This window comes from Etheostoma spectabile, chromosome 18, assembly GCF_008692095.1.
Source record: "Etheostoma spectabile isolate EspeVRDwgs_2016 chromosome 18, UIUC_Espe_1.0, whole genome shotgun sequence".
NCBI lineage: Eukaryota > Metazoa > Chordata > Actinopteri > Perciformes > Percidae > Etheostoma > Etheostoma spectabile.
The window spans coordinates 8,864,423-8,891,599 of NC_045750.1; the positions used below are offsets into that span (position 1 = coordinate 8,864,423).

At 39.9% G+C, this 27,177-nt stretch overlaps 1 protein-coding gene across 3 annotated transcripts; it reads right to left on the reverse strand.

Annotated features, from left to right (window-relative positions):
- Positions 1-4,096: 4,096 nt before the first annotated feature.
- tagapb (T cell activation RhoGTPase activating protein b) lies at positions 4,097-26,077 on the reverse strand. Of its 3 annotated transcripts, XM_032542287.1 has the most exons (14): positions 25,794-26,077; positions 23,374-23,453; positions 14,258-14,428; positions 11,876-12,040; positions 10,363-10,404; positions 9,791-9,875; positions 9,642-9,695; positions 9,219-9,282; positions 8,800-8,951; positions 8,193-8,354; positions 7,450-7,559; positions 6,930-7,116; positions 6,564-6,645; positions 4,097-6,090 (listed from the first exon to the last, which is right to left on the reverse strand). In XM_032542287.1, exons 1-14 carry the CDS (start codon positions 25,866-25,868, stop codon positions 4,967-4,969), a joined length of 2,553 nt encoding a protein of 850 aa, XP_032398178.1. In that variant the 5' UTR covers positions 25,869-26,077; the 3' UTR covers positions 4,097-4,966. The 3 variants fall into 3 exon arrangements, with proteins under 3 accessions (XP_032398178.1, XP_032398179.1, XP_032398180.1); XM_032542288.1 differs by lacking the exon at positions 14,258-14,428 and having other exon boundaries at positions 25,794-26,066; XM_032542289.1 differs by lacking the exons at positions 23,374-23,453; positions 25,794-26,077 and having other exon boundaries at positions 11,926-12,040; positions 14,258-14,425.
- Positions 26,078-27,177: the final 1,100 nt, after the last annotated feature.

Sequence of the window (27,177 nt, forward strand, 5' to 3'; positions counted from 1 at the left end):
CACTTTTACAAATCCATAGATTGAATTCAACGTTCTGGCATTTTTAATTAAACAGTGCATGCAAGAAACAAGCACCTGTAGTGTAAAGCCTTCAACATGTTGTCTCGCTCGCTCAGACTTTTTAAACAGTAGGCATAACTTGAGCAATCACAAAACCAGGTGGAAATAAAAATAAATGGTAATCCAAGTGGTAAAAGTGATCTATTAGGGAAACAGTAATGTTCAGAAAGTTGCAAGAGACAAACAGGTGGCAACAATGGAAACAGTTAATAGCAGTGAGGATAGATAGATAGATAGATGGATAGATAGATAGATAGATAGATAGATAGATAGATAGATAGATAGATAGATAGATAGATAGATAGATAGATAGATAATTTATTCATCCCGGGGAAAATTTTATATTTAGATTTAGATTTTTAGGTTTAAACAGGCAATTCAGCAATTTAAGGATCAATTAAACAACCGAATGAGTTACTTTATGAAGATTCTAATGCTCAGCTTTTGTTGAGCATGTTAATTCCCGTATATAAGATGTTTAAAGAGTACTGCGTGGTGCAGTAAGAGCGTGTGGACTGCTCATGGGTTCGCCTCTCAGATGTTGCCCTGTTGGTAAAGGCTGTTGGATTAAAAAATGGAGTTACAGTTAACATTCTCCCTAAATCACCAACGACCTCCTCATGGCAGCTGATTCTGGACTCTCACCATCCTCATCCTCCTCGACCTGAGTGCAGCATTTGACACCATCTGTCACACCACCCTCCTCAATAGGCTATCTTCCATTGGCACACCCACACTCCGTTAGACTGGTTCACATTACCTCTCGGTCGCAAAAAAGTTCATTCAACTCAAGTCCTGTGAATCCATCCCTCACGTCCGGCACTTCAGGTGTGCCCCAGGGCTCTGTTTGGGGCCCCTACTCTTCATCATTACCTCTTCCCCTCGGCAATATCTTCCGCAAATTTAACATCACTTCCACTGTTACGCCGATGACACCCAGCTCTACCTCTCCACCAAACCTCGTCCACTCTCCCGCCACCTCCCTTACGGATTGCATCTCTGAAATAAAATCTGGCTCACCCAAAACTTCCTCAAATTAAACAGTAATAAAACCGAGGTTCTCCTCATTGGCACCAAAGCCACTCTTTCCAAAACAGACGGTTTTTCTCTCACAATTGACAACTGCTCCGTCTCACCCTCCCCCAAGGTTAAGAGTCTGGGTGTCATCCTTGACAGCACATTATCCTTTCAACCCATGTCAATAACAGTCCCCGGTCTGCCTACTTCCACCTACGTAACATCCATCGCATCCGCCCCTCCCTTACCCCCCACACTGCTGCAATTTTTGTCCACAGTCTCGTCACTTCCCGTCTCGATTTTGCAACTCTCTGCTCTTCGGTCTCGCTCACAAATCCCTCCACAAACTTCAATTGGTCCAGAATTCAGCTGCCCGCATCATAACTCGAACCCCCTCCATCCACACATCACTCCTGTCCTCCAACAGCTCCACTGGCTCCCGGTCCAGTTCCGTATCAAATTCAAAATCCTTCTATTAGCATTCAAGGCCATCCACAAACCCCGCCCCCCCATATTGTCTGATCTCCTCCAGCGTCCCAATCCTTCCGCTCCTCAGATCCTCTTCCTCCATAAACTGTCTGTCCCCCCGCCCGTCTCACCACCATGGGGGGCAGAGCATTTAGCCGCTCTGCTCCCGTCTCTGGAACTCACTACCCCCCCAAATCAGAAAACATTGATTCATTCCCCCATTTCAAATCACAACTAAAAAACATCTGTTATAACTGCCTATTCCACTTAAATGTCTGTTGCTCCGCCTTTCTGTTGTATAGTATTTGTTTTGCTGTATAGTATTTGTTTTTCTGTTGTATAGTATTTGTTTTGCTGTTGTATAGTTTTGTTTTTGTTTGCTGTATAGTATTTGTTGCTGTTGTATAGTATTTGTTTTTCTGTTGTATAGTATTTGTTTTTTGTTGTATAGTATGGGTTTTTGCTGTTTAGTATTTGTTTGCTGTTGTTAGTATTTGTTTGCTGTTGTATAGTATTTTTTTTGCTGTTCTTAATTTATGAATTCCCTGTGCGGCGTCCTTGAGTGCCATGAAAGGCGTCTTTAAATAAAATGTATTATTATTATTATTATTATTATTAAAGATCACTAACATACATTGTAGATACGATAATAAAGCACAGAGCTTTGTGCTGTGAAGATGCACAACAGTTTCTAGCATCATGGACAAATATACATGACATTAAGTCAGGTTATTGCATTGATACAACGTATGCAGAAACCACCGCACATATGTACACAGATATTATTTTTTGAATGTATTTTTATTTTTTGTTATACTACCATTATATGTATGTGGAAAATACAATCATCAATTTCATTATAATGTAAATGATTACATGTACAGCTCTGATTTTCATATTTAATAAGTGGTCACAGTGAGCTGAGCACACTGAGGAGAGCTGTACAATGTGTTCATTGTGACAGCTCAACAAAAAAACAGCTCAAGGGCAGCTGTTCATTAGTTTCGTGAATGTTTGTTTATGAATACATTGCCCACTCTGCTGAAAGCCGTGTCTGTACTTAAAGCAATGCTGTACATACCGCAAATACATGGATTCAAAATCACAATTGTTCTCTAAAAACTTAAGTGATGCCCAGAACATCTCCTTCATGACACAGAAGCTCTGGCTTAATTTAGTGTGTAGAAGTGGCCTTTTTAAAGCCCCTTGATATTGTAGCATCCCTGCAGGACTAATATGGGGGAGACTCTTGGGGTGTTCATTGGGGGAAGATGCTAGTTCAGCTGATAGGTCAGGTTCAGAAAGGGGAGGGAGGAAGGAGTGAGGCGGGAAGGAGAGTGTTCTGAAGAAGGAGACAAAGCTAACTAACTGGTGACGGCCAGCAGCCTTTTTGTTGTTTTAGGCACGCTTCCAACCCTGTTATTAGCCTGCGTTCTAGGGTAATAAATTCCGGTCTCCTCGTCATTCAGCCAGCTTGGCAGCCACAATATATATTTAAAATGATACTGTTTTTGCTGGGTATAAGTTGAGGTTTGAAACGTGTGCAATGTTACCATTGTGTTTGGACAATGGTCTTTCAGCAGATAGCTCATAGCACAGTTTCTTTGCAGAGAATAAGATCAACATGCAGTGTAGAGTCTTTTATCAACTTCTACATTAGGCCAATGAGGCCGTTTTCCACACACCTGTGGCTGATTACCTTTATGCTTTCCCAAAGACAATGTCCCAACCAGGGCTCAAACATAAAACTGCAGATTAATTAGCATAACCAACGTGGTATATAAAACAAAATAAAGTGGTGTAATGCCTCCAACATGCAGCATATATTGAGCAATTCTTATCACAGCAACGCCCTGATGTTACTTTCTTGTGCATCCTACTAACGATTTAAATCATGTGAGATTTCTTTTTTGCAAATGTGATGCAGAGGGTGAAACATGATAAAAGCAATATTTATACATAAATATTGTGTGCATAGAGTTTACCAAACGCCTCTTTGATTCAGGTTTAATAAACGTGTGCCACACAAATGGAATCATTCATGCAGATCCACTGTAATGGATTTAATGGAGTATATGTTGCTTTGCCCTGTGTAACTGATTATCTATGAGCATTATCAGAAATTATCATTCTTCATCTTATATTTCAACCATTAAATCTTGCTAAATGCTCAGTTACAGTTTTGTTGCAACTTTGGATGAATGAAATTGACTTGTAGAGGAAGGAAGCAATGTGTTAAGACACGCTAGCAAGGAAGGAAGAGAGGTGGCAGCTCATTGGAGACTAGAACAGCAATTCAGAGAAAAACCAAATCTGCCCATGTGACGTCTCATTTCCTTCTGTTTTAGCATATGTCCTAGAACATACCGTTTCCTGAATGAGGCTTGTACACTTCTGTTATGCAACACAACCCTAGCAAAGAGATGTTGAGCCAAACAAGACACTCTCCATTTTCTGACTCATTCTGTTGCTAATGATTTGACTGGGGGGATTCAGGACCACAACCCTAAAAGTTCTCACAGAAACAGAGAAAGAAGACACTTTTTTTTACTTTGTTATTTTCTTTAATTGCGTTATTTACCTTTCATTTGACCTAAAACCATGCATGGTAGCATTGCATGATTCTGGAAGACTTCTTGACAGAGATTAAACATCTATATCTATCTCGTGGTATTTACATTTTAGCATACAAATAAACAAAGCGTAGTCTATCACAAGAAAAGTGCTTTTATGTAGTGGAAGAAAAAGACCATGCAAGGTGAAGAAGATTTACGAAAAGCAAAGAAAACTTTGTGCTTAATGTGCCATACTGTACATACTATATCTCAAACAAAAAACAAACAAACATAGAAAATCAAAACTCATAGCATATTTAATCCACAGTGAACTGTGTCTTTCTAGCTTCATTGTGATAGACTATCTATCATAATAAGTACAAATCTCTTAAATATTGTACTCTAAATAGTACTACTGAGAAAGTGCAACCACAGAGGCGGCACATAGCTGACATTCATTCAAAGTGAAACATTGAAAATTGAACAGATTGGATTTGTACATATACAAGCATTTCTCTAGCACAGAGCTGCTCAGTGGGCAGAGCCTCAAAAACACAGTTTCTCTGTAAATCCAACTAAAGAACAGTGAAAAGGGAAGGAATAGGGGAGGAAGTAGCTGCTATGATGAAGCCAAGCTCTCTTGCTATCAAAAGAAAACATAGATTCCAGCCATATTAAGTTATGTAAGGAACAAAGTCTGTCTGGTCAGGATCATGAATGCCGTGTCTCTGAACAAATGAAGATTAAAGAAGCTTGCTGGGTTTTAAGTTGCCATTTGAAAACAGAGTCTTTGGCTTTGGCCACTGATATTTAATTCCAATGAATGTATATCTAAAATCCAATCTGTGAAACAATTTCAAAGTCAATCAAACATAAGACTCCTTGGCGTAAGAAAATTCCTCAAACACAGGCTGGCTACATCTACGTGACACAGCCTCATGATGACCTGGAGACACAGACTCGGACATAGCTCTCTGGCGGAAAGGCGTCCGCTGCTGGACATCGTCTCTGTACTGATTGACAGAACAGGTTGTTGGGAAGTCATAGTTTACAGAGGATGGACGGGACCTTCTCTCCAGCACTATGGCATCGTATACAGTCATTGATCCATACTGTGGAGGAAGACCCGTGTTCTGCACTGCCTGCTCGTACGATGGAGGCCTGCAGGGAAGCTTGCTGTCCACCTGCTTAAACACTTCAACGGCTGACAAAGGCCGGGGTTTGTGCAGAAGCTCAGCTGGTGGGTCTGCTTCACTCTGAGAGTCCTCCTGGAGGGTTCCACAAGGGAAGGAGTTTTCCTTCTGAGAGTCTTTCTTCACGCTGCTCCTGCTGAAGCCACCTAAGCTCCTGGTCCGCATTAGGACTTTACTGGCAACTCTCATGGACTGTGAACGCCTCTTCTCATCTGAAATCAGTCTGGGAATGTCCTGCTCAGGCTTTGCAGCCATTGAAGGCTGAGTGGCGGTGTTTGCTCTCTTGAGGCAGGGTGGCGACCCTACAGGGGAGCTGGTGAAGACAGAGCTTTCAGACTGATTAGAGGCAGCGCTCTCAAGGGAAGAGCATGAGCAGTTACCTGCCATGTAGGGCAGAGGATCCATGTTGGAGCTGCTGCTAAGTTTCGGAAAAGACACTGGCCTTGCTCCACATCGTACTCTGAGCAAGAAGGAGTCGTCCGAGATCTGCTTTTTCAGAGGCTGCTCCTCAAAGTCCTTGCTCTCCATGGAGCAGTCGTCGTGGCTCCTGGAATGGCTGCACAGGCTCTCAAGATTAGCTGACAGGAGGATGATGGGCTCAGAGCAGCGGCGGGTGACTGCTGGCTTTGTGTCGAACATCGTATCAGCTGACCAGGAGGAGGTGGTGAAGCTGGGACTGAGAGAGGAAGATGAGCCACTCTCTAAATGTGTGGAGCTGGTACTCTCTCCTGCCTCTCCATCTCCATCTGGGTCGGTGCTGTCATACGCAGAGTCATGATGCTGAGAGCACAGTGAGTCTGCAGAGTCGGAAAAAGGAAGACATGATAAGGATCTTTAATTGTGTACAATATTTATTTTCGTTTTCTTAATTTGTGCAGATACTAATTTTGAGTTTAGGACTGTGTGAAAGTGATTAGGGTAAAGGCTTGGTCAAAAAAATAAGTTATTATTTATATAATTATTTTCTTAACGGAGCATGGTTTAAAATTTTTGGGAGAGCCAGGAATTGTATTCCTAAATTTTACAATAGTTATTTTCCTTTTCTCAGTTTGTACAGGTACCAATAAAATGTAACTTTAATTTCATTTTCCAAGATTTATATTTTAATACATCTGTTTCTTGCACGATTTGTTGTACTTGTAAGATTTTTGTGGGTGTCTCATAAAGGACAACAATCATATCTCTGTAAAAGGGTTTTATCATCTAGTTGCTAGTAGAATCAATATCTAAGCTTTGATAAAACAGGGATTGTTTTGATGTGTAAATGTACCTGCATCAGTATCCAGCAGATGGGGGATATTCTCTCCAAGTATCTCACAATGCTCGATAAGGAATTGAGTTAGCTCTGTGACCTGCAACAAATCAGAAAAAGAAACACAATAAGTAAAATGAACAACAATATCTTAAAATTAGATAAAGAATTCAGAATGTCAAAGGTGAAGTTCAGAACAAATAAAGTCTAGACCCAGTGCTTTATTCAGTCAATATAGTGTTTTTTTTAATCAGAACTAAACAAACAGCAAACAAAAGTCTGTGCAAGTGTAATCTTACTTCTGAAACCTTTTGAGGTTTTCTGCACTGAGAAACCACAAAGCTTCAAAACACCAAAAGTGAGAAAGTATATTCATCTCTCTACCTTTTTCATCTGTTCCTTCTGCTCATCCAGTGGGGTGCCATCCAGCTGCAGCAGAGTGGGGGCAATACACACCGCAAGGTTGGAGGCGTCCATCTTGTTGGTGTCAGCGCTCTCGAGGATGTGATGGAGGACGCAGACTAGATGCTGAAGGAGGAGTTTGTTGGGTCCAGGGAGGTCATCTACCACCCTGTCGGCGGGTAGCAAAAGGGGGAAGGAAGAAAAAAAAAGAGAACAGGAAGAAGACATTAGCTTGGCGCTCTTTTTTTTATTTAAAGCTTCTTCCTTCTTTTAAACTGACAGACTAAAAAAGAGAAGTGGTTTGTGTTCAGCCAACAGATGGAGGACATTGGGAATGTTCTGCAAAACTACACTCAAAATCCCCATCAGTTTACTTTTGACCACATAAGCAGTAAAATACCAACAGGTTTCTTTTTATATATAAATGTCACATACGAAAATACACGTTGAGTCCCAGGCAAATGGCACTTTCTCAACGTATTAGCAGGTATTGATTGCTTACTTTTTGATTTCCAGAGCTTTCTGCTGGGTGTCTTCATTGTTCAGAGCAGCCATCCACTTGTCATAAAGTTCAGACACCAGCAGGCTGCCAGGAAGTTCCTTCAGAAAACTCTGCAACAAACAAGACAGGGACAGTAATAAGACACAGTACGTCCAAAAAGAAAGGATCTAGTGTGAGACTCTGACTAAACTGGTGCATGTATTTAAGATTGGATGTGACTGAGAACAAAAATACCTTAAAGGTATACTGACTAAATTAAATGTAGTGTATTATGTTATTGTGGATTAAATATCATCTGGTAGTTGTGGAACATGTCTAAGTGCTGTACTTAAGTGCTATATGAGGTACTTTATGTGAGTATTTCCATCATATGCTCCTAGATGCTATATCTCAGAGACAAATATTGTACATAGGTATGTACTTTTGATGCTTATACGTATGTACCTTCCTTGATTTGAATGCAGGAATTTGACTTGTATCAGGATATTTCTACACTGCGTTACTTTTTACTCAAGTAAAAGAGTATGTCGAGTGTGTCTCCCACCACTGTGGTGGTAGTAGTTGTAGTGTAGCAGTTGTAGCAGCAGCAGCTGCTGTTGTTGTGGTTGTGGTGGTAACGATCACATAGTCATAAGTATCATCAGGTTAAATATTAGTAAAATTAACGCTACTGGTGTAGCAAGTATTGTAGAAGTAATATGTATCGTGGTATGACATAAAACGGGAAGAGGATGGGAACGTACTTTGAGCAGCCCGACAAGCAGGACGACCGGCTGGCCCTCCAGGTCCACCTCCAGGCCGCTGTTGAGTTGCTCTTTGACGTCCCGCATGTTCTTGTTGTTGCACGGTTTCCGAAACACTCCCTCGGTGGACGGCCCTCTCTTCCTCAGCAACAGCAGCACCACCTGGTGAAAGGACGGAGACGGAGGAGAGGAGAGAGATGAGACTATCATATTTAAAATCAACCTTTATGTGTGTGTGTGTGTGTGTGTGTGTGAGGGGAGGGGTCCACACTGCCACAGAGAACTCAGTCAAGACGTCTAGAAACAAAGACTCCCGAGGTTTAGCATAGGAACATGATGTATTTTGTGGGTGTGCTGAGTAGGTGGCTTGATGGTGTTTTCGCCTCCAACGACGCCTTCCAGGCAGCTCACCCTAAACATAACCATTGCTGCGCTGCGTGGAAGGAGATGTCGGGGGCAAAAAACACCACCAAGCCACCTACTTAGCATCACACACCAAACACCAAGTTTTCAACTTACAAGTTTTAACAGTTTAGCTCTTTGTCTTAAGAGAAACTTCAATGGCAAGAGTGATAAGATCTGACTTTTAGGTAGAAAGTCAACTTACTGAGACTGGTTTGGGAAGAGAACATTCGTCGGGGCATATCTTGCTGAGGGGCTGTCCAAACAGCTGAGGCTTGGGGTCGGTATCTGACCGGCATGCTTTGCTGGTGACACCCTGGCCCTTTCTGAGCCTCCTCACCAGGTTCCATCTGGTTTCTGATGGGAGCAGAAACATTTTATTCAAGATTTTATATTACACTTACAGACTGGAACATGTTTTCAACAATTTCAAATACACAACAAAACCAGATGTGCAAGATTTTAAGCCGAGTGTTAATGTGTCAAAAACATTCCGTTTTTTTCACTTGCTCATTTTTATCAGTTGTTAAATTTCCCTTTTCTGTCTCGGTGGTTGTTCTCTGTGGTGTCATCTCTTCACATGACACAATTGAGCCCCTCCCTAAAACAAAATTTCAAACTCACCAGTGACATGCTTGTCCTCCTTGTTATTCAACTGCTTTGACACAGCAGAGGTCTTTGCGTCGCCCTGGCAACAAAATAAAGAAAAAGTGGTTGGATGATGAGTATGCAAGAGGAACATATGCATGCGAGCGGGCGCGTGGGGGAGGGCCTGCAGTGCACACCACACTCGCCATTTATGCCTACTACTAACACGTGAATGAGTTAGAGTGAAATTATCATAAGACAAAAGACAAGTCAATCTTTTATATTCGCTTGTAAATTGAGATTCGGCTGTAGTTTTCGCAGCTACAGCAAATGCATTTCATAAGCAATGTAAATCTATGAGCCCTACATATGGGTAATGTAGCCTCCTTTCGACTTAATTGGAAAGGCAAACATTTTCTTTCGCATACAGTGAAGTGAAAAGGATTGTTTTTTACTTACATCAAGGGAAAACTCAATGAATTGTTCCATGCCACCTCCTGTTAGAGTTTTAGTCTAAAAGACAGAGAGAAACATAATTTAGTCAAAAGCTATTTAAAAAACATTTTGGTTACACTTGAACATGGCAGAGTGGGCAGTGACAGACTTACCGTGATGCTGCCACTCAAAACCTTCATGAGGACGTCTGGAGGGGAAGAAGCGCAACCTCCTCTCGCTTTTGCGTCTTTAATTTTTCTGTGAGGAAGAAAAGATTCTCGTGAATGTGTTCGTCTTCAAACTCTTTGCACCCCATGCCTGAGAATTAACACTTTTAAGATTGCATTTTGATTTGACACAACCACACACATGTTTATTATTTGACATTTTTGTAAATCAAGTGGATTGATGTAATGCTATTACGTACTTCCATGTCTATTTACTTATAAGTGACAAATTGAACACTGTTCTTCATTATTTGAAGATGTTATGTTGCTGTAATCATCTAAATTATTGATTATTAAAGCATTATGTTTCTAAATTCAATGGAAACTGACTGATACAGAGAATCATATTTATCTAGCTCGTAATTGTGTACCGCCTGCAGCAATACCACGTTGTCAACATTATTAAAAATGGCTTTACAATGTAGCTCCAGTACTGTCCAAGTCTTAAGAGAATAAGAATTGAAAAGCTAACAAATAGATTGTTATTTGCCTAATCAGAGAATAATGTTGTTTCTTACCTGTGAAGAGTATCTAACCAGTGTTCTTTCACCTCAGGTGAGCTGTGGGCAAAATAACAGCATGGTATGAGTTACTAATCCACAGAGAGAATCAAACAGGCCAGCAGAGACAGTGGGAGGTATGAGACAAAGTGCGCACCCACGGCCTCTTTTAACAACTCCGGTGGAAACTGTAACTCATGGGTCATGGGAACAGGAAGCAGCGTCACGGCGGCTCCCACCAGACACCTTCCACTTCCTCCTATGAACTAGGTTGATGCGGCTGGTGTCCACCAGTGGAAACATGATGACAAAACAGATACGCGTGCCTACATGTGCACCTGAAGGGCTTCACCTTTTGACAACCTGATATTCACTGTGTTCTCATTAATGCCAGGCAGTATCATATGGCTGTGTGAACACTGAGCATGTGTCAACAAGTGAGCACAGCACATGGTTTCTGGCCCATGATCCTCTCCATATGAGCCAGAAGGAAACTTTCACACACTGAATCATTACCAGAGACAAACTATCATTTTCAGAAAGCAATTGGCATCTTGTTTTCAAACAAAACAACTCAAATCTCACCAGGGGATTCATCAACTTCTTGGAATACATAGTGAGTCAAAATCACAGAGTGAGTCAAAAAAAAGAGCTTTATGGTGTTATTAATTACTTTGCGAGAAATGTGGGAGTCAATAAACAACCCAAGTGACTGCCACGTGTCTCCACTGGTCCCCTTACATGCCTTTGATGAGACAGATGACTTGACATTTACTGTGAAGATGCATTTCATTCCTTTTAGTTGATTACACTGTCTAGAGAAAAAGAATGAGACGGAGTCACTCCTGCACTTCATCTTTATTGTAAAGGCCAACATTTCTAATAAAGTCAGCTGATGTTCCCACTTCCTATTTAGCAACCTCTTGTCTTGTGATGCTGCAGGGAGAACTTTCTTTTTGCCACTTCACTGTTTTCATGAAAGCCACGGATCATCTGACCGTTTACTACAATGTGTGAATATTCCATGAATAGCCTCAGATTTTATGTATATAATTATTGATGGAAAAAGGACAAATACGTCCAATAAGAAAAAGGAAGCCTGCGTTTGTGTGTTTGTGTGCTGCTGGTCTATTGTATGTAAAAACCAGTTTGACGTCAAGAGATTTAAAGGAACTTTTCAAATATATATATATGCACATTCATGATGCATTTTGCAGGTAAAAAAAAGATTTAAACCATGAATCGTCACCAATGTAAAAAAAAAAAATCAAGATTGCTTTTTTTTTGCCTATCCACCTAGCTCTACGTGCATTACGTGCCCAAAATGTCACATTATACCTTTGAAGAGAAACCTTCTACTGATCAGAGGTTTAGATCAGGGAGTGGATTCCAGTTAAGAGCAGGATTAGGATGTAAGAAGAAGGATAACGACATACTGAATAAGCAGGATCATGCTTGTGCATGTGTATTTAGGCACGTAAGCAAACGCTCTGCTGTTTGTATGCGAGTCATCTGGTACGTGTCCACTCACCGAAAACCCACCAAACAAAAAGAGAGATCCCAGGCCAAGACGAGGGTCACCCTGAGGTCAATATCCCCCGTTGTTGCCTCCTCATCCTCCGGTTCGTCTTCAAACCCGTGAAGCCAGATGTCCTCAAGGCTCACCCTGTGCTTCAGACGGTAGCTGGCAGTCGACCTGTTTAAACAGAAGCAGATGGAAAGGCGATTGGCATCTAAACATTTCTGTTTCCATTCCTTATTTTTTCAAGATTGAAATGCAGGTTTCAGTTCCTAAATTCCTGCCATCTTTCCCTTCCACAGATTTTGGATAGAAGGTGTTTCTTCTAACAAGCAACAGGTCTTCTCTTTTTAAGAAAACGATGGAGCTGAGAAATAAAAAGACATAAATGTGGTATTTATCACGGAGGAGCTCCTTTTGAAAAGTGAACCTTAAAGTGCACCCATAAAATTGATATGAAGGCTGTGAGAAATAGGCACGGTCACAGGACCACACTGTAAACTTTTTATGTACACTGTTGCCTTTGATAGCATCATTTTCACCACTAGCTTTGCTATATTCTATTTTATAATACTACCCTGCCCTACTGCCCCTAGTTTTCCAAATCCATTGCTATGTGATTAACATTAGCACAACAGCACATGTAGCCTAATAAGTAAAGGTCTTAGGGCCATTCTACAAGAAGGCCACAAGATTAAGTATTAACCACACCGAGTCAGGAATGTATTTAGCTTGGCACAGCAGTTCAAAAATAAACCTACCAACAACTTCTGTTTGTTTTATGGAACAGTTTCACATTTTGAAAAATAAAATGATTCACTTCATTGCAGGCTCAAAGACTTCAACACCACTTTCATGTCATTAGAATGGAGCCATAAACCAGGAGGTGTTTATCTTAGCTTAGCCTAACCCAGACTTTACAATTCTGTTGGTTTACAGAATGTAACAAACAAGTTACAACGTTTTGATCAGTGAGCTTTAGATGCAGATTTGGTTAACCTTTGGACAAAACCAGGCTAGTAGTTTCCACTTGTTTCCAGTTCTACTTGCTGAGAGTCAGGTGTGTGTTTAGTTGGAGCTACTGTAGGAGGTGATGTGCCTATTTTAGCTCAACATTTTTAAATCTCTGTTCAGACTAAACAAATGTGTTAATTAGTGAGTTTTAGAGGTGTTTATGGGCATTTATTTGAACTTTGCATGGAGTCAGGCTTGCTTCTAATCGTACACTAAGCTACAGTAAGCTAAGCTAACTGGCCACTGGCTGGAGCTTCATATGTATTACACAGATATGAGAAGGGTATCAATCTTGTCATTTAACTCTCTCTCTCAAAGAAAATGAAAGTTTATTTCCCAAACGATTGAACTATTCTCTTGAGGCTGTTCTGGTGCTTATTAAAACAATTTCTCCTTGAAACTGTCACAAACCAACAGGTGTTTTATGTGGCCTCTGAAGGTTTGTTTGATAATCCAGCCTTGTGAAAAACAATATAAAAATGACATAATTAAGGTTTCTTTTTTTCAGACTTTAGAAAGCTCCATCGAGAGCCATGTTGGACCTAAGTTTTCAAATTTGGGCTGGTAAACTTCTCAACAAAACAAAATAAACGCTGAATAGTACAGTAGAAGTACTGAATGGTCATATAAAAAAGTGTGTTTACTCTATGGTACAGTAGTGCCATTGTGCGTACTGGAACAGTGGGTTGTGGTACACAGATGACTGTGTCTGTCCTCCCACTCAAGAGCTATAAAACTTCCACCAGTTTTGACAAACAGCTCTAATCTGTCTAAGGTGAGCACAACTTAATGCTTGTTTATTAATAGATAGATTTTTAAATGATTTTAGGTTTTGTCATTTGCGAGACAAATGAACCAGCATTTAGAAGTGAAAGTAGCCTGTACCTCACACACTTAGTTTTAAAGGCATCAGGACATATATATCAAATTATTGTTGTTATTTTTTATTTTTTTTATTTTTTTTGAGGGGGGGGGGACAGTTTAACAGTTTGAGGTAGCTTCAGCCCCCCTAAAATAGGCCCAACGATGCCCCTGAGATGAACGTTTTGCCCTCACATGACTCCACTCAGAGGGAACCACCATGCTTTCTTCTCCATTTTATCTAAAATCTGAGTGACTGAACACAAACAGTTTTGTGTGCTGGGAGATTCCCTAACAGTCCGAGTGCAGTTCAAAAATACACTTTTTGTTTTTACTTCCTTCTTTCACTCTCCCATTCCAACTGTACAAATATGTAAAATTTCCTCCAGAAAGTTTTTTTCTTTTAGTCAGTTGAGTCAGTAATTTCCTAGTAGTAAGTTTTGTTCCGTGGACACAATTGTTTAATTTTCTTCAAAACCTTTCTGGGATATACTATATATATATATATATACTTCTTACTTGAGTTTAGCGAAGACAATGGCATTGCTGAAGAGGAACAGGTGTCTCTCCTTGGTCTTCGAGCCCTCTGTGACCTGAACACGTTCGTCCAGCAGCAGCTCTCCGTTCTCACTGGTGAGGCCGAGGACGAACGGACTCTGCTCCATAGAGACCCAGCAGGAAGCCTCCTCCCTGAGAAAAATAAACAGTAACTAAGTAACCAATAATCTCTTGGCTATAGCTTGATATTTATCATAGGCATAAGAGTGGTATGAATCTTAACAACTCTCTGCAACAAAGGGAAATTCATGCTCAACCTTATTTTTTTGTCTATCTATAGATGAGAAGAACAAGGAGGTAACTGAAGACTGTCACATCTCACATTTGATTTAATTACAAAGTTTCACACACCAGCTGTCTTTTCACATGAATATAGACCATTTCCTGAGATTTTCTATGTAATGTTTAATATTTAACACATTGCATAAATGTCCTCTGAGCACCTTATGAAAGCAGATGTTTAAGAACTGAATTGGTATTCATGAAACTGCCTTGAACAGTAGCTTCCATAAGAATGTGTTACTATGTTCTCAGATGTTATAATTCATAACTAGAGCCAACTGAGCTGTCTCGATTTGTGATTGTCTCTGTAACCCCTATTAACTAAAGTAGCGTCCTCTGTCGACCCCTCATTACATGACCAACTTCTATAAATTACACGTTTTCAACTCTAAATTCCAGATCGTCTCATTTGAATGTTAAATGTTTGCTATGCTAGCAGATAAAATGATCAACAAAGATTAGAGATTGACCACTAGATTGTGACTTCTTTCTCTAGATCAATGGTTTCTAACCTAAGGGTCGGGACAACAAATAACAGATTATTTTCATCTCCTGACCCATTTTAATGGGATAGGATACAATCTGTAAATATGAAAGAAAAAACAAGAGCAAGTCCTGCCTACATGCATGTTGTATTTGGCCAGTTTCTTGTGCCATCTGACCAGGGATTGGAACCAACAGCCTCTGGGATAGTAGTCCACTTCTCTAACCTCTGGGCTACCTACCACCAAATCACCTATTATTTCTACCAGCTCAAGAGACTCAATCTTAACGGATGCAAGTTTCCATTTTTAATACCAGTTCATTTAAATGTACATAACTTTCCACATAACCGGACAACAGAAAATAGAAAACAAACAGTGACATCAGCTGCAGGTCTCGATTTAATTTGGGGAAATACCCTTTATCTCACATGATGTTTGATACCACTGTTTACCACCTGACAAAATTATTTGATATCTAACAATAAAATAATCTGTAATCAAAATAAATTCAATCCAGATATGTCTCTGCAGCACTGTCATGTCTACTGTGTAGACTGTGTCAAGGTATACATAACAAGTAAGAGTTGTTTGGTCCAATGATTATGAAACTGCTTTTGGTCGTGGCTCTTCCCACTGACTCGGGGCTCAGGGCAGAAATTCAAATTGTTGCAGCAGAGGTACTTTCCCTGTTCCCCTTCTGCCCTACTGAAGATGACACCAAAAATACCGGCAGCTAAAACAAAACTGATGGTTGCGTGTGAATGCAACAACAACAAAACAACATTTAAAATATGTATGATACATACAATCTTATAAAAAGCACTTTAACATGACCCTCAACATTTATTACCCATTAAAGTAATAGTTTAACATTTTGGGATAAATACTTTAATATCCGTCCATTAAATATGACGCTACAACAGGACACGGTAACAAAAAGTGTAAAAACAATAAGGGTCAGGGGTTAATGAGTCTGACACATAACCTTATGCAAAACAACAACTTTAAAAAAACCAAAAAGAAACCTTTTTACAATTTTTGTTACAGACAGAGCAAGGCTAGCTGCTTTAGGCTAACGTTGACCATCTCCTGGCCGTAGTTTAACATTTAACAGACAGCTATGAGAGTAGTATCTTCTCATCATAATCAGTCCTAAGTAGGTGCTGTTGGGTTTTCTTTGCACTAAATCCATTAGATAAACCATCGTAATGTAGTAGTTATTGTTAAATATTTGTAATAATTATATTATTTCAGAGTTTGTGTACTAAGTTGGCCTCAGTGTTCCTATGTAGACTAAGCATTGAATGTAAATGGCCGTAATTACATTGATTGCACTGTATCAACTCATTCGTAAACGTCTGATGACATTTTGTAGTATTCATGTTGTTTGGTTAAATGCTGTGTTTTGTTTTTATGTGAAACAGGGCACATCTTGGGACATAAGACAATTATACCAAAAGAGAAAGATGTTAGGCTTGTACTCAGCTATGTGATCATTAATCCCAACCGAAAAATAGCAAGACATGCATGCCTTGCAAAAATTAAAAGGCCTTCAGCGCCTATGCTTTTCAACTCACAATCAACTTGTTCAGGGCATCCAAAACAAGTGACTGTTCACAGACATACCAAGGCTAGTGTCAACTGCCAGGAAATTAAGATAGCACTGGATAATTGACACAGGTGCTTTAAAGAAAGTGTGTGTGTACATATTTAGGTCAAATCTAACAAGCCATCAATACCTTAAAGGTTAGTTTTGTCGCTCGTTAGTAATCAGTAACATTGGTTATTCAGAAACATACATAATTAATAATATATAATAAATAAATAATACATTAGTAAATGTAGGATGTATACGTTTCTCTTTGTAGCAGTTTCTTTGGTCTATCTATCACTATCTATCTACCACTTCAAAATTTCAGTGGCCTTTCTACTGCTTTAAGAGTCCGGATTACATCCATTGTGCTGTTTATGATGCTTATGGGGTCCATACAATATCCTACTCATGTTGTATACTAGAACCTACAATGCCCATGTGGCTATTTCTACATATGGGAGGACAAAAAGACAGATCAATACATTTTTTGTTGTCCTTTACCAAGGAAATCTGTTGCTACCGTCTGTACAAAGCCTCACAAATATAAAGATATATAAATACATTGCACACCACAACACCACACTTTTGGAGAATTGCTGAACATAAATACCCTATGCCATCCACACAAAAACACAAATGACAACATGGCCAATCATTAAAAACGCACAATGGATGTGATCTACAGTCACACATGAAGTAGGTATAGAGACCAAAAATGTCTCAGAAAGAAAGTTCCAACTGAACTTTGGCCAACAAGATGATTTAAAAAATAATGATGTAATCGCACTTACATCTTGCACTTACTGTACATGTGACACTTTGTCATGGCTTATTTAAAGCTAATTTTCTTCTTTTTTTGTGATTCTTGGTGTTCTGAGCTTGTACCATAACAGTTAAATGCACTTATTGGAAGTTGCTTTTGAATAAAGTGTCAACTAAATGAAATGTAATGTAATACATTAAAGAAACTGCTTCCAATAAAAACATATACAACCTATATTTTCTATTTTAATATAGGTATTTTTTAAATGTAATTAGTAAAATAGTTTTTGAATAGCCAATGTTTTTGATTACTTTTGAGGGTTTGCTAGCATCAAAGATATTGATAGCTTGATAGCTATCAATATCTATCAAGTAGAACTGACCTAATTATGTACACACACCCTTTATTGACCGCACCTGTGTCAGTGCTACCTTGATTACCTAGCAGCTAACACCAGCATTGGTGCATTTGTGAACAGTCACTTGTTTTGACACTCCATGAAGAAGATTGTAAGTTTAAATTTGTAAGTGCATTTGAGAAAGTCTTTTATTTTTATTTTTGCAAAGCTGTGTGAATTTGTATTTTTTGGTTAAGACTTATTGAACACAAAGTTGAGTCTAAAAAAATCTTTTTTTTGATCTCATGATATGTCCTTGGATCCAAAAAACACCAGTTTATTTTATCCCTGCATTCGTGAAGTAGCACTCCTCAGCCAATCTACTGGCATTTGCTCTCTTTAGAGTTCAGAAAATATTCTGATACTAAATTAAAATCCATTTAAATATCTAACTAAATACATATGCCTACCTATCTGCAGCATATATTATTGACTATCTACGTCAATGGCAGTCCCACTACAGTGAAACTACCACCCACAAAGTTCCCCGCCTCAAGGAAATGGACAGTGTGTGTGTCTGAGCGCTGAATGGGTGGAGGTGTTAAGAGTGGGATGTGTCTGACATTTTTCTTATTCACTTTGATAGAATCGCCCCCTGGGTGTTCTGGTGGTCTTTGTGTGAATTGGAAGAGCAGCTAAAAGGTTGAAGAGTTAAATGTCAGATATAGAAGAGGAGGGGATGAAGAGATAAGAATCTGACTTCACCCGACACCTAACAGACTGTAGGTGTGTTATGACATCACAAAGCTAAAAAAATCAACCCCAAAAAAGTTTGTCTGTTGCTGAAGAGCCTATAAGCGAGGTCTTTAAATCATTCAGGGGTTTCTTGATCAGACTACTTACAGTAATCAGTGCTCAAAATACACAATCAGCGCTTAGTGCCTGTATTTTAGAAATACTGAGGTCATGAATCAAAGACTCCTCTATCTCCATACTAACAACATGAAGCACAGAGAGATCATCATTTTCATTATTTGGACTATCCAGCAGTTATGATATCCAAGATGGAGATCTAAATGCAATTTCAAACCTTTCTCATCTATTTGTTGCCCTATACTCTAATGTTGTTCTAATAAGTGTAAACAATGGAATCAGCCATTCAAATGCAGATTAGATGGTTTCATTGTAAGTCTCCCAGGGTGCCAAAGCCCCAGATTCCCAGAGGACTTGACCTCAATGTTCTCAAAAGCCACCCCTAAAATTTCAGATTTAATTTCAGGGTTTAAATAACAGTTCAGATGTGATTCTAAACGTTTTTAGTAAGAGTTTTCTTTCTACAACAAACAAACCAACAACAGCTGCCCCTCCGAATTTAAACTAGCTCTACAGTCAGACAAGGGATAAAACCCAGTTGTTTCATTTCACATCACAGTATGTGACATAGTATCTTTAACACACCACGCCGTCATGGATTAAAATCCTGCAGCGCGCGCAAGTTCCCCCTGCTCAAGCCAGCGCATGTCCAGGCCCGATGACCATCTGGATGATCCAGAGGAGGAATGGGACAAGGAGCATAAAGTCTGTACTGCCCAGCGACAGCCCCAAAACCTGAAGGATCTGGAGTGGGTCTGTATGGAGGAGTGGGCCAAAAAGAACTACAGGAAACGTATGATCTCTGTAATTGCAAACAAAGGTTTCTGTACCAAATATTATGTTCTGCTTTTCTGATATAACAAATATACATGTCATGCAATAAAATGCAAATTCATTTTTTTTAAATCATACAATGTGATTTTATGGATTTTTGTTTTAGATTCTGTCTCTCACAGTTGAAGTGTACCTTTGATAGAAATTACAGACCTCTACATGCTTTGTAAGTAGGAAAACCTGCAAAATCAGCAGTGTATCAAATACTTGTTCTCCCCACTGTATATTTTAGGCATATTGATAAATATTATAGAAAAGTATATAAAACAAAATATAGAAATAGGTGCATTCAAATTTACCAAAATGCAGGAAATGAAGAATTTAATACAAGAAAATTCTGGGGGTGGCCCCTTAGAGTGCCCACATCAGAAATTGTCCCAGATTCTCTTAAATGAACATAATTTTCTTGTTTAAAAATATGTTTACATATTTGCCAACCAATATTTTCAAACGTGTTCAATTTCATACATTTTCTGAGGATAAATCATAAAGAGGCCAAGCAAAGATGGAAAAAAACTCTAAAAGGCATCAATGACAGATTTGACATTTTTGTCACAAAAAGTTAGTTCGTTTACACTTTTAAAATAACAGAAAACAAAAAAAAGCGTCTGCAAAAGTTTGGACACCCTGCAGAGTTAATGCCTCGTACCCCCCCCCCCCTTTTGGCAAGTATCAGCTTGGAAACGCTTCCTGTAGCCAGCCAAGAGTCCTTCTTTTGTTTGAGGTATCTTTGCCCATTCTTCCTTACAAAAGTCTTCCAGTTCTTTGAGATTTCTGGGCTGTCTTTCCGACCTGCTTTTTTAAGGTCTATCCATAGATTATGTTGAGGTCAGGAGAGTGTGAAGGCCATGGCAAAACCTTCAGTTTATGCATATTGATGTAATCCACCGTGGATTTTGAGGTGTGTTTAGGGTCATTATCCATTTGTAGAAGCAATCTTCTCTTTGACTTCAGCTTTTTCACAGATGGCATCAAGTTAGCAGCCAAAATTTGCTGAAATTTTGTTGAATCCATTTTTCCTTCTACTCGTGAAATGTTCCCTGTGCCACAGGCTGCAATACAACCCCAAAGCATGATTGATCCCCCCCCCCATGCTTGACAGTTGGACAGAGGTTATTTTCATTAAATTCTGTGCCCTTTCTTCTCCAAACGTATCTTTGGTCATTCTGGCCAAAAAGTTCTACTTTAACCTCATTGGTCCACGGAACTTGTTTTCACAATGCAACAGGCTTGTCCATATGTTCATATGTAAACTTCAAACACTGATTTTTGTGATGAGGACGTAGAAGAGGTTTTCTTCTATGACTCTTCCATGAAGACCATATTTGTACGAGTATCTCTTTATAGTGGAATGGTGTACTACAACTCCAGTGTCTGCCAGGTCTTTCTGGATGGAACGTGGGTTTGGACTTGCTTTTCTCATAATCCTGTGAGCTGTTCTGTCTAATATTTTTCTTGGTCTTCCAGATCTTTCTTTAACTTCCAGTGTTCCTGATGACTGCCATTTCTTAATTACCTTCCGAACAGAGGATATTGGCATCTGAAAACGCTTTGCTATCTTCTTATAGCCTTCTCCTGCTTTGTGAGCCTCAACTATTTTAAGTTTCAGTTTTCTAGACAACTGCTTAGAAGAACCCATGGTGCTGATTGGTGGGGCAAGGTCAGATGAGTCTGGGCATTTGAAACCTTAAGGTTGACATCACCTGGTCTTTCCAGACGATGATTGAGAACAATCCAAAACACTGTCAGGTCTCAGCTTTCCAAAGGGGGCGGTGCATGCTATAAACTCTGCAGGGTGCCCAAACTTTTGCAGATGCCATTTTTTTGTTTTCTGTGATTTTAAAAGTGTAAATGCCTTTTGGAAATTTTCCCATCTTTTCTTGGCTTCTTTATGCACATTAATACACATTTTTACCTGGGGTGCCCGAACATTCAAGCCCCACTGTATATCTATATATATATATAATTATCCTTTAAATGACACAATCTAAAATTCACGCTGAGAATGATAACTTGTTGATTAGGTTTCTGGAGATTTGAAATAGAAAGTAAATCTTTATTAGCCCTTCAGCGTGGTCATCAGAGTAGTTAGTAAGTGAGGTTGGTTTGAGCTATGTGAATGTCGCTGTTTCAAAACCCCGCTCTGTAAATCCCCCACAGGGAGATCCGTAAGTGGGGGAATAGTGTGGGCAGTGTGGCCTGCAGGGTGATATCAAGGTGACATCATGAAATCACTTCAGCCTGTGGTAGGAGCACAATGGGGGACAGACATGAGGGTAAAACTTTATAATACTTATCAGTCAGTCATTTATAAGCCATGAATTAATAATTATTAACAAAACATACATGTTGGTTAAGGATTAAGAGATATGTTAAATGTGTGTACTGTAAATCATCTACAAATCTCAACTATATCATGAAATAATCAAACAAATCATTAGTCAATAAGTAATTGAAGTTGATATATATCTTTATTTGGTATGACAAGTGCTCCGCTGTGATAATAAAAAAAAAACAGGTGATTTTAGCTTGTATTTCTATGTGCTGCCATCTGTAGGCCGCAATGCTTTGACACTATGAGCCAGAAGGTGTTTCCATAAACATTTTTAACTTGTATTTTCTCCACTCTAGCTGCATGTAAACAAAGTTGCTGGAATATTTTATATTATCTCATTTCTTAGTAAACTGTCAGTTGGTGCAGTTGATTGTACAAACGCGTCACATGGGTCTGGCTTCTCTGGAATTCCAAAGCCAGACCATCATGGCAACTGGTTCAGAATACAATCTCATATTTAAAATAGTTCAGCGAACTTATCCCAGCTATCTGCACCTGGCTTGACATAGCTTCACCTTCTCATCCTGCCTTGGCAAAAGTGCAACAGATTAAGCCGCGATGAGCGGATCACACTGAGTCAAGCTGCGCTTTTTTACTTATCCTGAATATCTTTATTCTACTTTCGTGCAACAGGCCCCAGAGGCAGTACCTGAGGCCATTCACTCACTCCAGCTCTGTTTCCAGATCAGCTGCAGCTCGTTTCTACTAATCATCTCCAGCAGTATATAAACCCGGGCTGAACACCTCATCAGCGCTTGATCGTACAACCCAACTTGTGGTGACTTGGCTCAGTTCAAATCTAATGGTTCTGCTCCTAGAGCGCCTATGGGTTTTTTGGCTCGCTCTGTATTTTTGTGCTCAATGTTCATTTTTGCCTTTTTGTTCAGATCACGCTTTGAGCCTGCTGCTTCCCCACTGGATCTGTTCAGCTTCTTCTCTGCCTACCGGCTAGGCTGCGGTGTAGCTTTCCTGCTGAGCTGCCTACCAACCCAGCTACCCCCCTCTCATCACTCTCACACTAGACCCCTTGGTGAGTGGAGACTGGACTCTCACCACTGCCTTCTTTGTTTCTCAGTTCGGCCCTGTCTGCCTCCTTCCAGCTTTAGTCCCGATCTACAGCACTTGTTCCAAGCCCACTCCCTGTTGCACATTTCTTATCAACTGTTCAAATAAACTTTTAACTGTATGTCAGTCTGTGTGCCTGTCTCTGTGTTCTGGCTCAAGCGAGAGCTTTACATTGTTGATCAATAAAATTGCAGGAAATAGTGACATGTGGCCTTTAGAATCGGAGATGACGTCTTCAACTGACTAAAACCCAAAGATCTTCAATTTACCATCACATGACATAAAGAAAAGCCACAATTCATCCCAATTTATAAGCTGGTATTTTTGTTTGGAAATGTATACAACTTTAAGCTGCTCATTTGTGTAAGCTTTTAAAAGATATGCCCAACACATCATGCCAGGAAATTGTAGGATTTTTAATTTATTTCCCATTGCGCCAGGTTTGAGCAACTTACTGTCAAATACTTCAAAGCCTAAGGAAAAAAAGTTTAAACCAATGATGTACACACCTGATAGGAGACCATGGCAGAGCCTTCCCAAAGACCAGTGACGGGGCAGAGCGCCTTCTCTGAGCCAAGTGTCTAAGGTGCTGTAAGAAAACAGAGGACTTGTAAGTGAAACAACATATCTACATATGTCAATGTATATTTATTTGTAGGGCCTTTCATTCATTTTATTAATAGGATGTTCAAACATTGTACAATGCTTACACACACCACTAAATGACATAGATCATTCAACCATTTGCCGTTTGTCCATGCCCTCAGGATTCTAGATAGGTTCTCGAGTATATAACTAAACAAAATCTACCAAAGAAGCCCTTGCAAAGTTAGCAGTGTGACCATTACATAAACTCTGCACTGCATCATTGTGCAACCCTAGAAACAGTGGAGTAACGATAAGCCAAACCCATTTTTGAGTCGAGGAGGGCTTTAAAGGTGGAATAAGTATTTAGATGCAGTTGCAGTACAATTTGTATATGTGTTGCCTAAGCTTAACTAGTTTGTTTCTGTTAATTATGTGTTAAAAACTGCTCCAGTTCTGTTAAATAGAACGGGCATATGATGCAAATTTCCACCATGATCATGTACGGTCACATGTTATAACTAATCATCAGATGGCATTAAATAGAAAGGACATATGTCGTTTTAGGAGTCATTTACAGTACAATCAACCTATTCTATCCTTTGGGTATGAGGATCTGTAAAATTTATCATGAGGGGGATATGAATGTCTATGCCATCCAACAGTTGTCAAGATATTTTACTCAGAACCACAAATGAAGCTTGATGTGGCACTAGAACTACTACTATTACTACTATCATTGAAAAACCAATGTCATTGAAAAACCAATGTTGATTGTCTGTAGAATAAAGGACATCAATAGTTATCCCCTGTAGACCAGAGTTCCTTGACCTCTCAGTTAATAAAGGGAATTCCTCCGAACCACAGCCGTGTGTGCATGTTTTTCATCTTTTGTGCTTAATGAAAGACCCCTCCTTAGGGTAAGGGTTCCTAACCTCTAATTCATCATTTCATTTCCCCAGAACAAACAGTCTTCCACACACATACCGACTTTGTTGTGGCTGCTCTCTTGCTCCAATTGTTGGACAAACTGAAAAATTGGGTAAAGCAGAACTGAAGACAAAGAGAAAAACAGCAAAACAAAACAAACAAAAGCAGGAATACTTGACAAAGCATCTCTTTCTGGCCTCTGTCTCTGCAGCCGGTTCCATGCTGGCACACCAAGTCCACTCACTCATAATAAACCAGGACTAGAACACAAATGACCGAGGTGACCTACCACTGTCAGGGTGCACAAATGCTACACGGGGAGGTACAGTGTGGATCCTTTTATACAGCACCTGTACTGTTGATGTACACAACATGCTACCAAACACATTCACATGACAGATGCAGGGAAGTGTTTTCTGTTGTCACATTTGGCTTATGTTAAACACAAATCAACGTGTTAACAGACTTACCATTACGGCTAGAGCACAACCTCAACATCATTGTTCTCAGCCACTCCCTCTGTTTGCTGATTAGACCCGTAAAGATTTGACCCAAAAATGTAACCCAAGAATCAACCGCAAACCCAGACGAAGTACTGGAGGAAAAGGAAAATTGAACGGAAGTACGTAGGAGGGCCGAGCCAGGCTAACTTTGCGCTACTTCAACCTTTACATTTTTGAAAGAGGAAGTGGTTATGTTCACAGCCAGAAGACTTTTCTTGTAAGAAAAACATATACATGTGGGCCACTTTAGGTGTTTGAGCAATTAACCCCTTGTGTCATTCTCTGGCGAGGACTGACTCCAATGATAAATCACAAAAAGCAGAATTTCCATTGACAGATATTCTTTTTCCCAAATAAATAAAGGATTAACTCTCTGGTCTGAAGTTACAGAGGCTGCATATTTGTTGATGACAATGGTTTGAATCTGCACTCAGAGACCCTTCATAACTACCATCATTGAAAGCTCAGGGTTAAAAGCAACACCTAAAGCACTTCTATTCAAGAGTTTCATTGCCATCTGCCAATTCTTCAACTTCAACTCCAAATACTTTCAATGTCATCTGCAACAACTGAACAGAAATCCATCTGGCCCCAGCCTTGTACAGCCAAATACAGTCAAGGAACATGGAGGAAGGAACATTGTCTTTTTCATCAGTATTCTTTCATACTCTATGGGTTGGTGAATTGTTCCTCTCCTTGACCATTTACTGACATTTTCTAACCCATCTTATGTAACACAGCGTTCAAACCTCTCCCTTATACACACAGCAACTGCTAAACAACATGTACTGTATGTTGATGTAGGTCAGATTCATCAGTCTGGAACAATTAACAAAGCAGTGCTCGCACTTAATCACACTCAGCAGTCATCTTTTTCACCTTTGTGTATTGGATGGTGGATCAATACTTACAGGATGTAGAGAAGCTGCAGCATCATCATAGCTTCCTCTCCTCATTGTTGCAACTCCATAATCTGGAGAGTTCATGCTGGCGTCTCCGAGCAGAACCTCAACCCCCTGCTGCCGTTTACTGTTGGTAATCACTTGGTAGTTTTTGCTTTGCCTGTAGAGAAGAAGTAGTTTAAGGTTTCTCCTGTGAACGAGCCGGGGAGCGGTTGCAGAGTGGCGCCTCCGGTCCTGCAGAACAGATTCTTTTAACTGGTGCTAATGAGGGTTACAACAATGGAGGCCCGGCTGGCATACAGAATAGGAGAGGGGGGTTTTGTGCCTGACCTGAACCCACAGTGGCACTCTGATTCGAGCCACCAATACCCCCCACCCTACCCCGCTCCATCCCAGTCTGTCCTGTCCTGTTCCGCTCCAGTGGGGCAACTTCCTCCCATAATGAGATCGCCGTGCCACCCATCAGGGCTTGCTGCCTTGTCCCCATTTCCAGGCTTAACGAGGGTGAAATGCCGTGACTGACAGTGCCTCTGAAAAACAGGGTCTGCAAGATTCCAAACACATAAACAAACACACACAAACAGATGTACGATGAGGAGTTTTTGAAGCTACTTTCAGGTTTGGCAGGCAAAAAAAATCCAAGAACAAGTAGGAAAGAGTTCAGCATTAAAACAGGCATTAAAAATTACAAATTTAAAGGTGGTAAAGTTTGAAAATAATGTCTTAGCTGAACAGTTGAACAGCAGTTGAGAGGAATCCAAACTTCTATTTACATTTAGTTAAAACAATCTCAAAGTGGCTTAAAATATTGACTTTGCACCATCCTTCCCTTACAAATATAAAAATGTAATACTGACACACTCATCCCTTAATAATAAACCCTGGATACCAAATACTTTTAGTGTGACAATATGTTGGCTCCCTCTTTCTTGATTTTTCCAAAAACATATTGAATAAGCTTCCTATCTTTCATTTAAATTTGCCAATTGGAGCAGCTGTCGTCAGCTACAAATCAAATACTAATGCTAATGTTTGAGTCACAGACAGACAGGTGACTACATCTGTAAGAAATCCAGGGTCTCCTTTCCACCTGACCTGCAACTATTAGGACTAAACATGCAATCTCTACAAATATTAAAACGAACAAACAGCACATGTGCCTTGTGTTGTAAAGTGCTTTGAGTTGCCCCTGAAGGACCCATTTAATATTGTTTAGAAAAGTTAATGGTTTCCATCCAGTTGTCAAAAGCTCAGCATGGAGCCACTTTTGTGTCAGTCACTTGTTTACATGACTGGTTTGATTTTGGCTTTATGGTGGCAGTAATGCCGACCTATTCAATTATTGTTACTACTGCAACTTATGATTTCACATTTTCTTTAGATCAACGTTCAA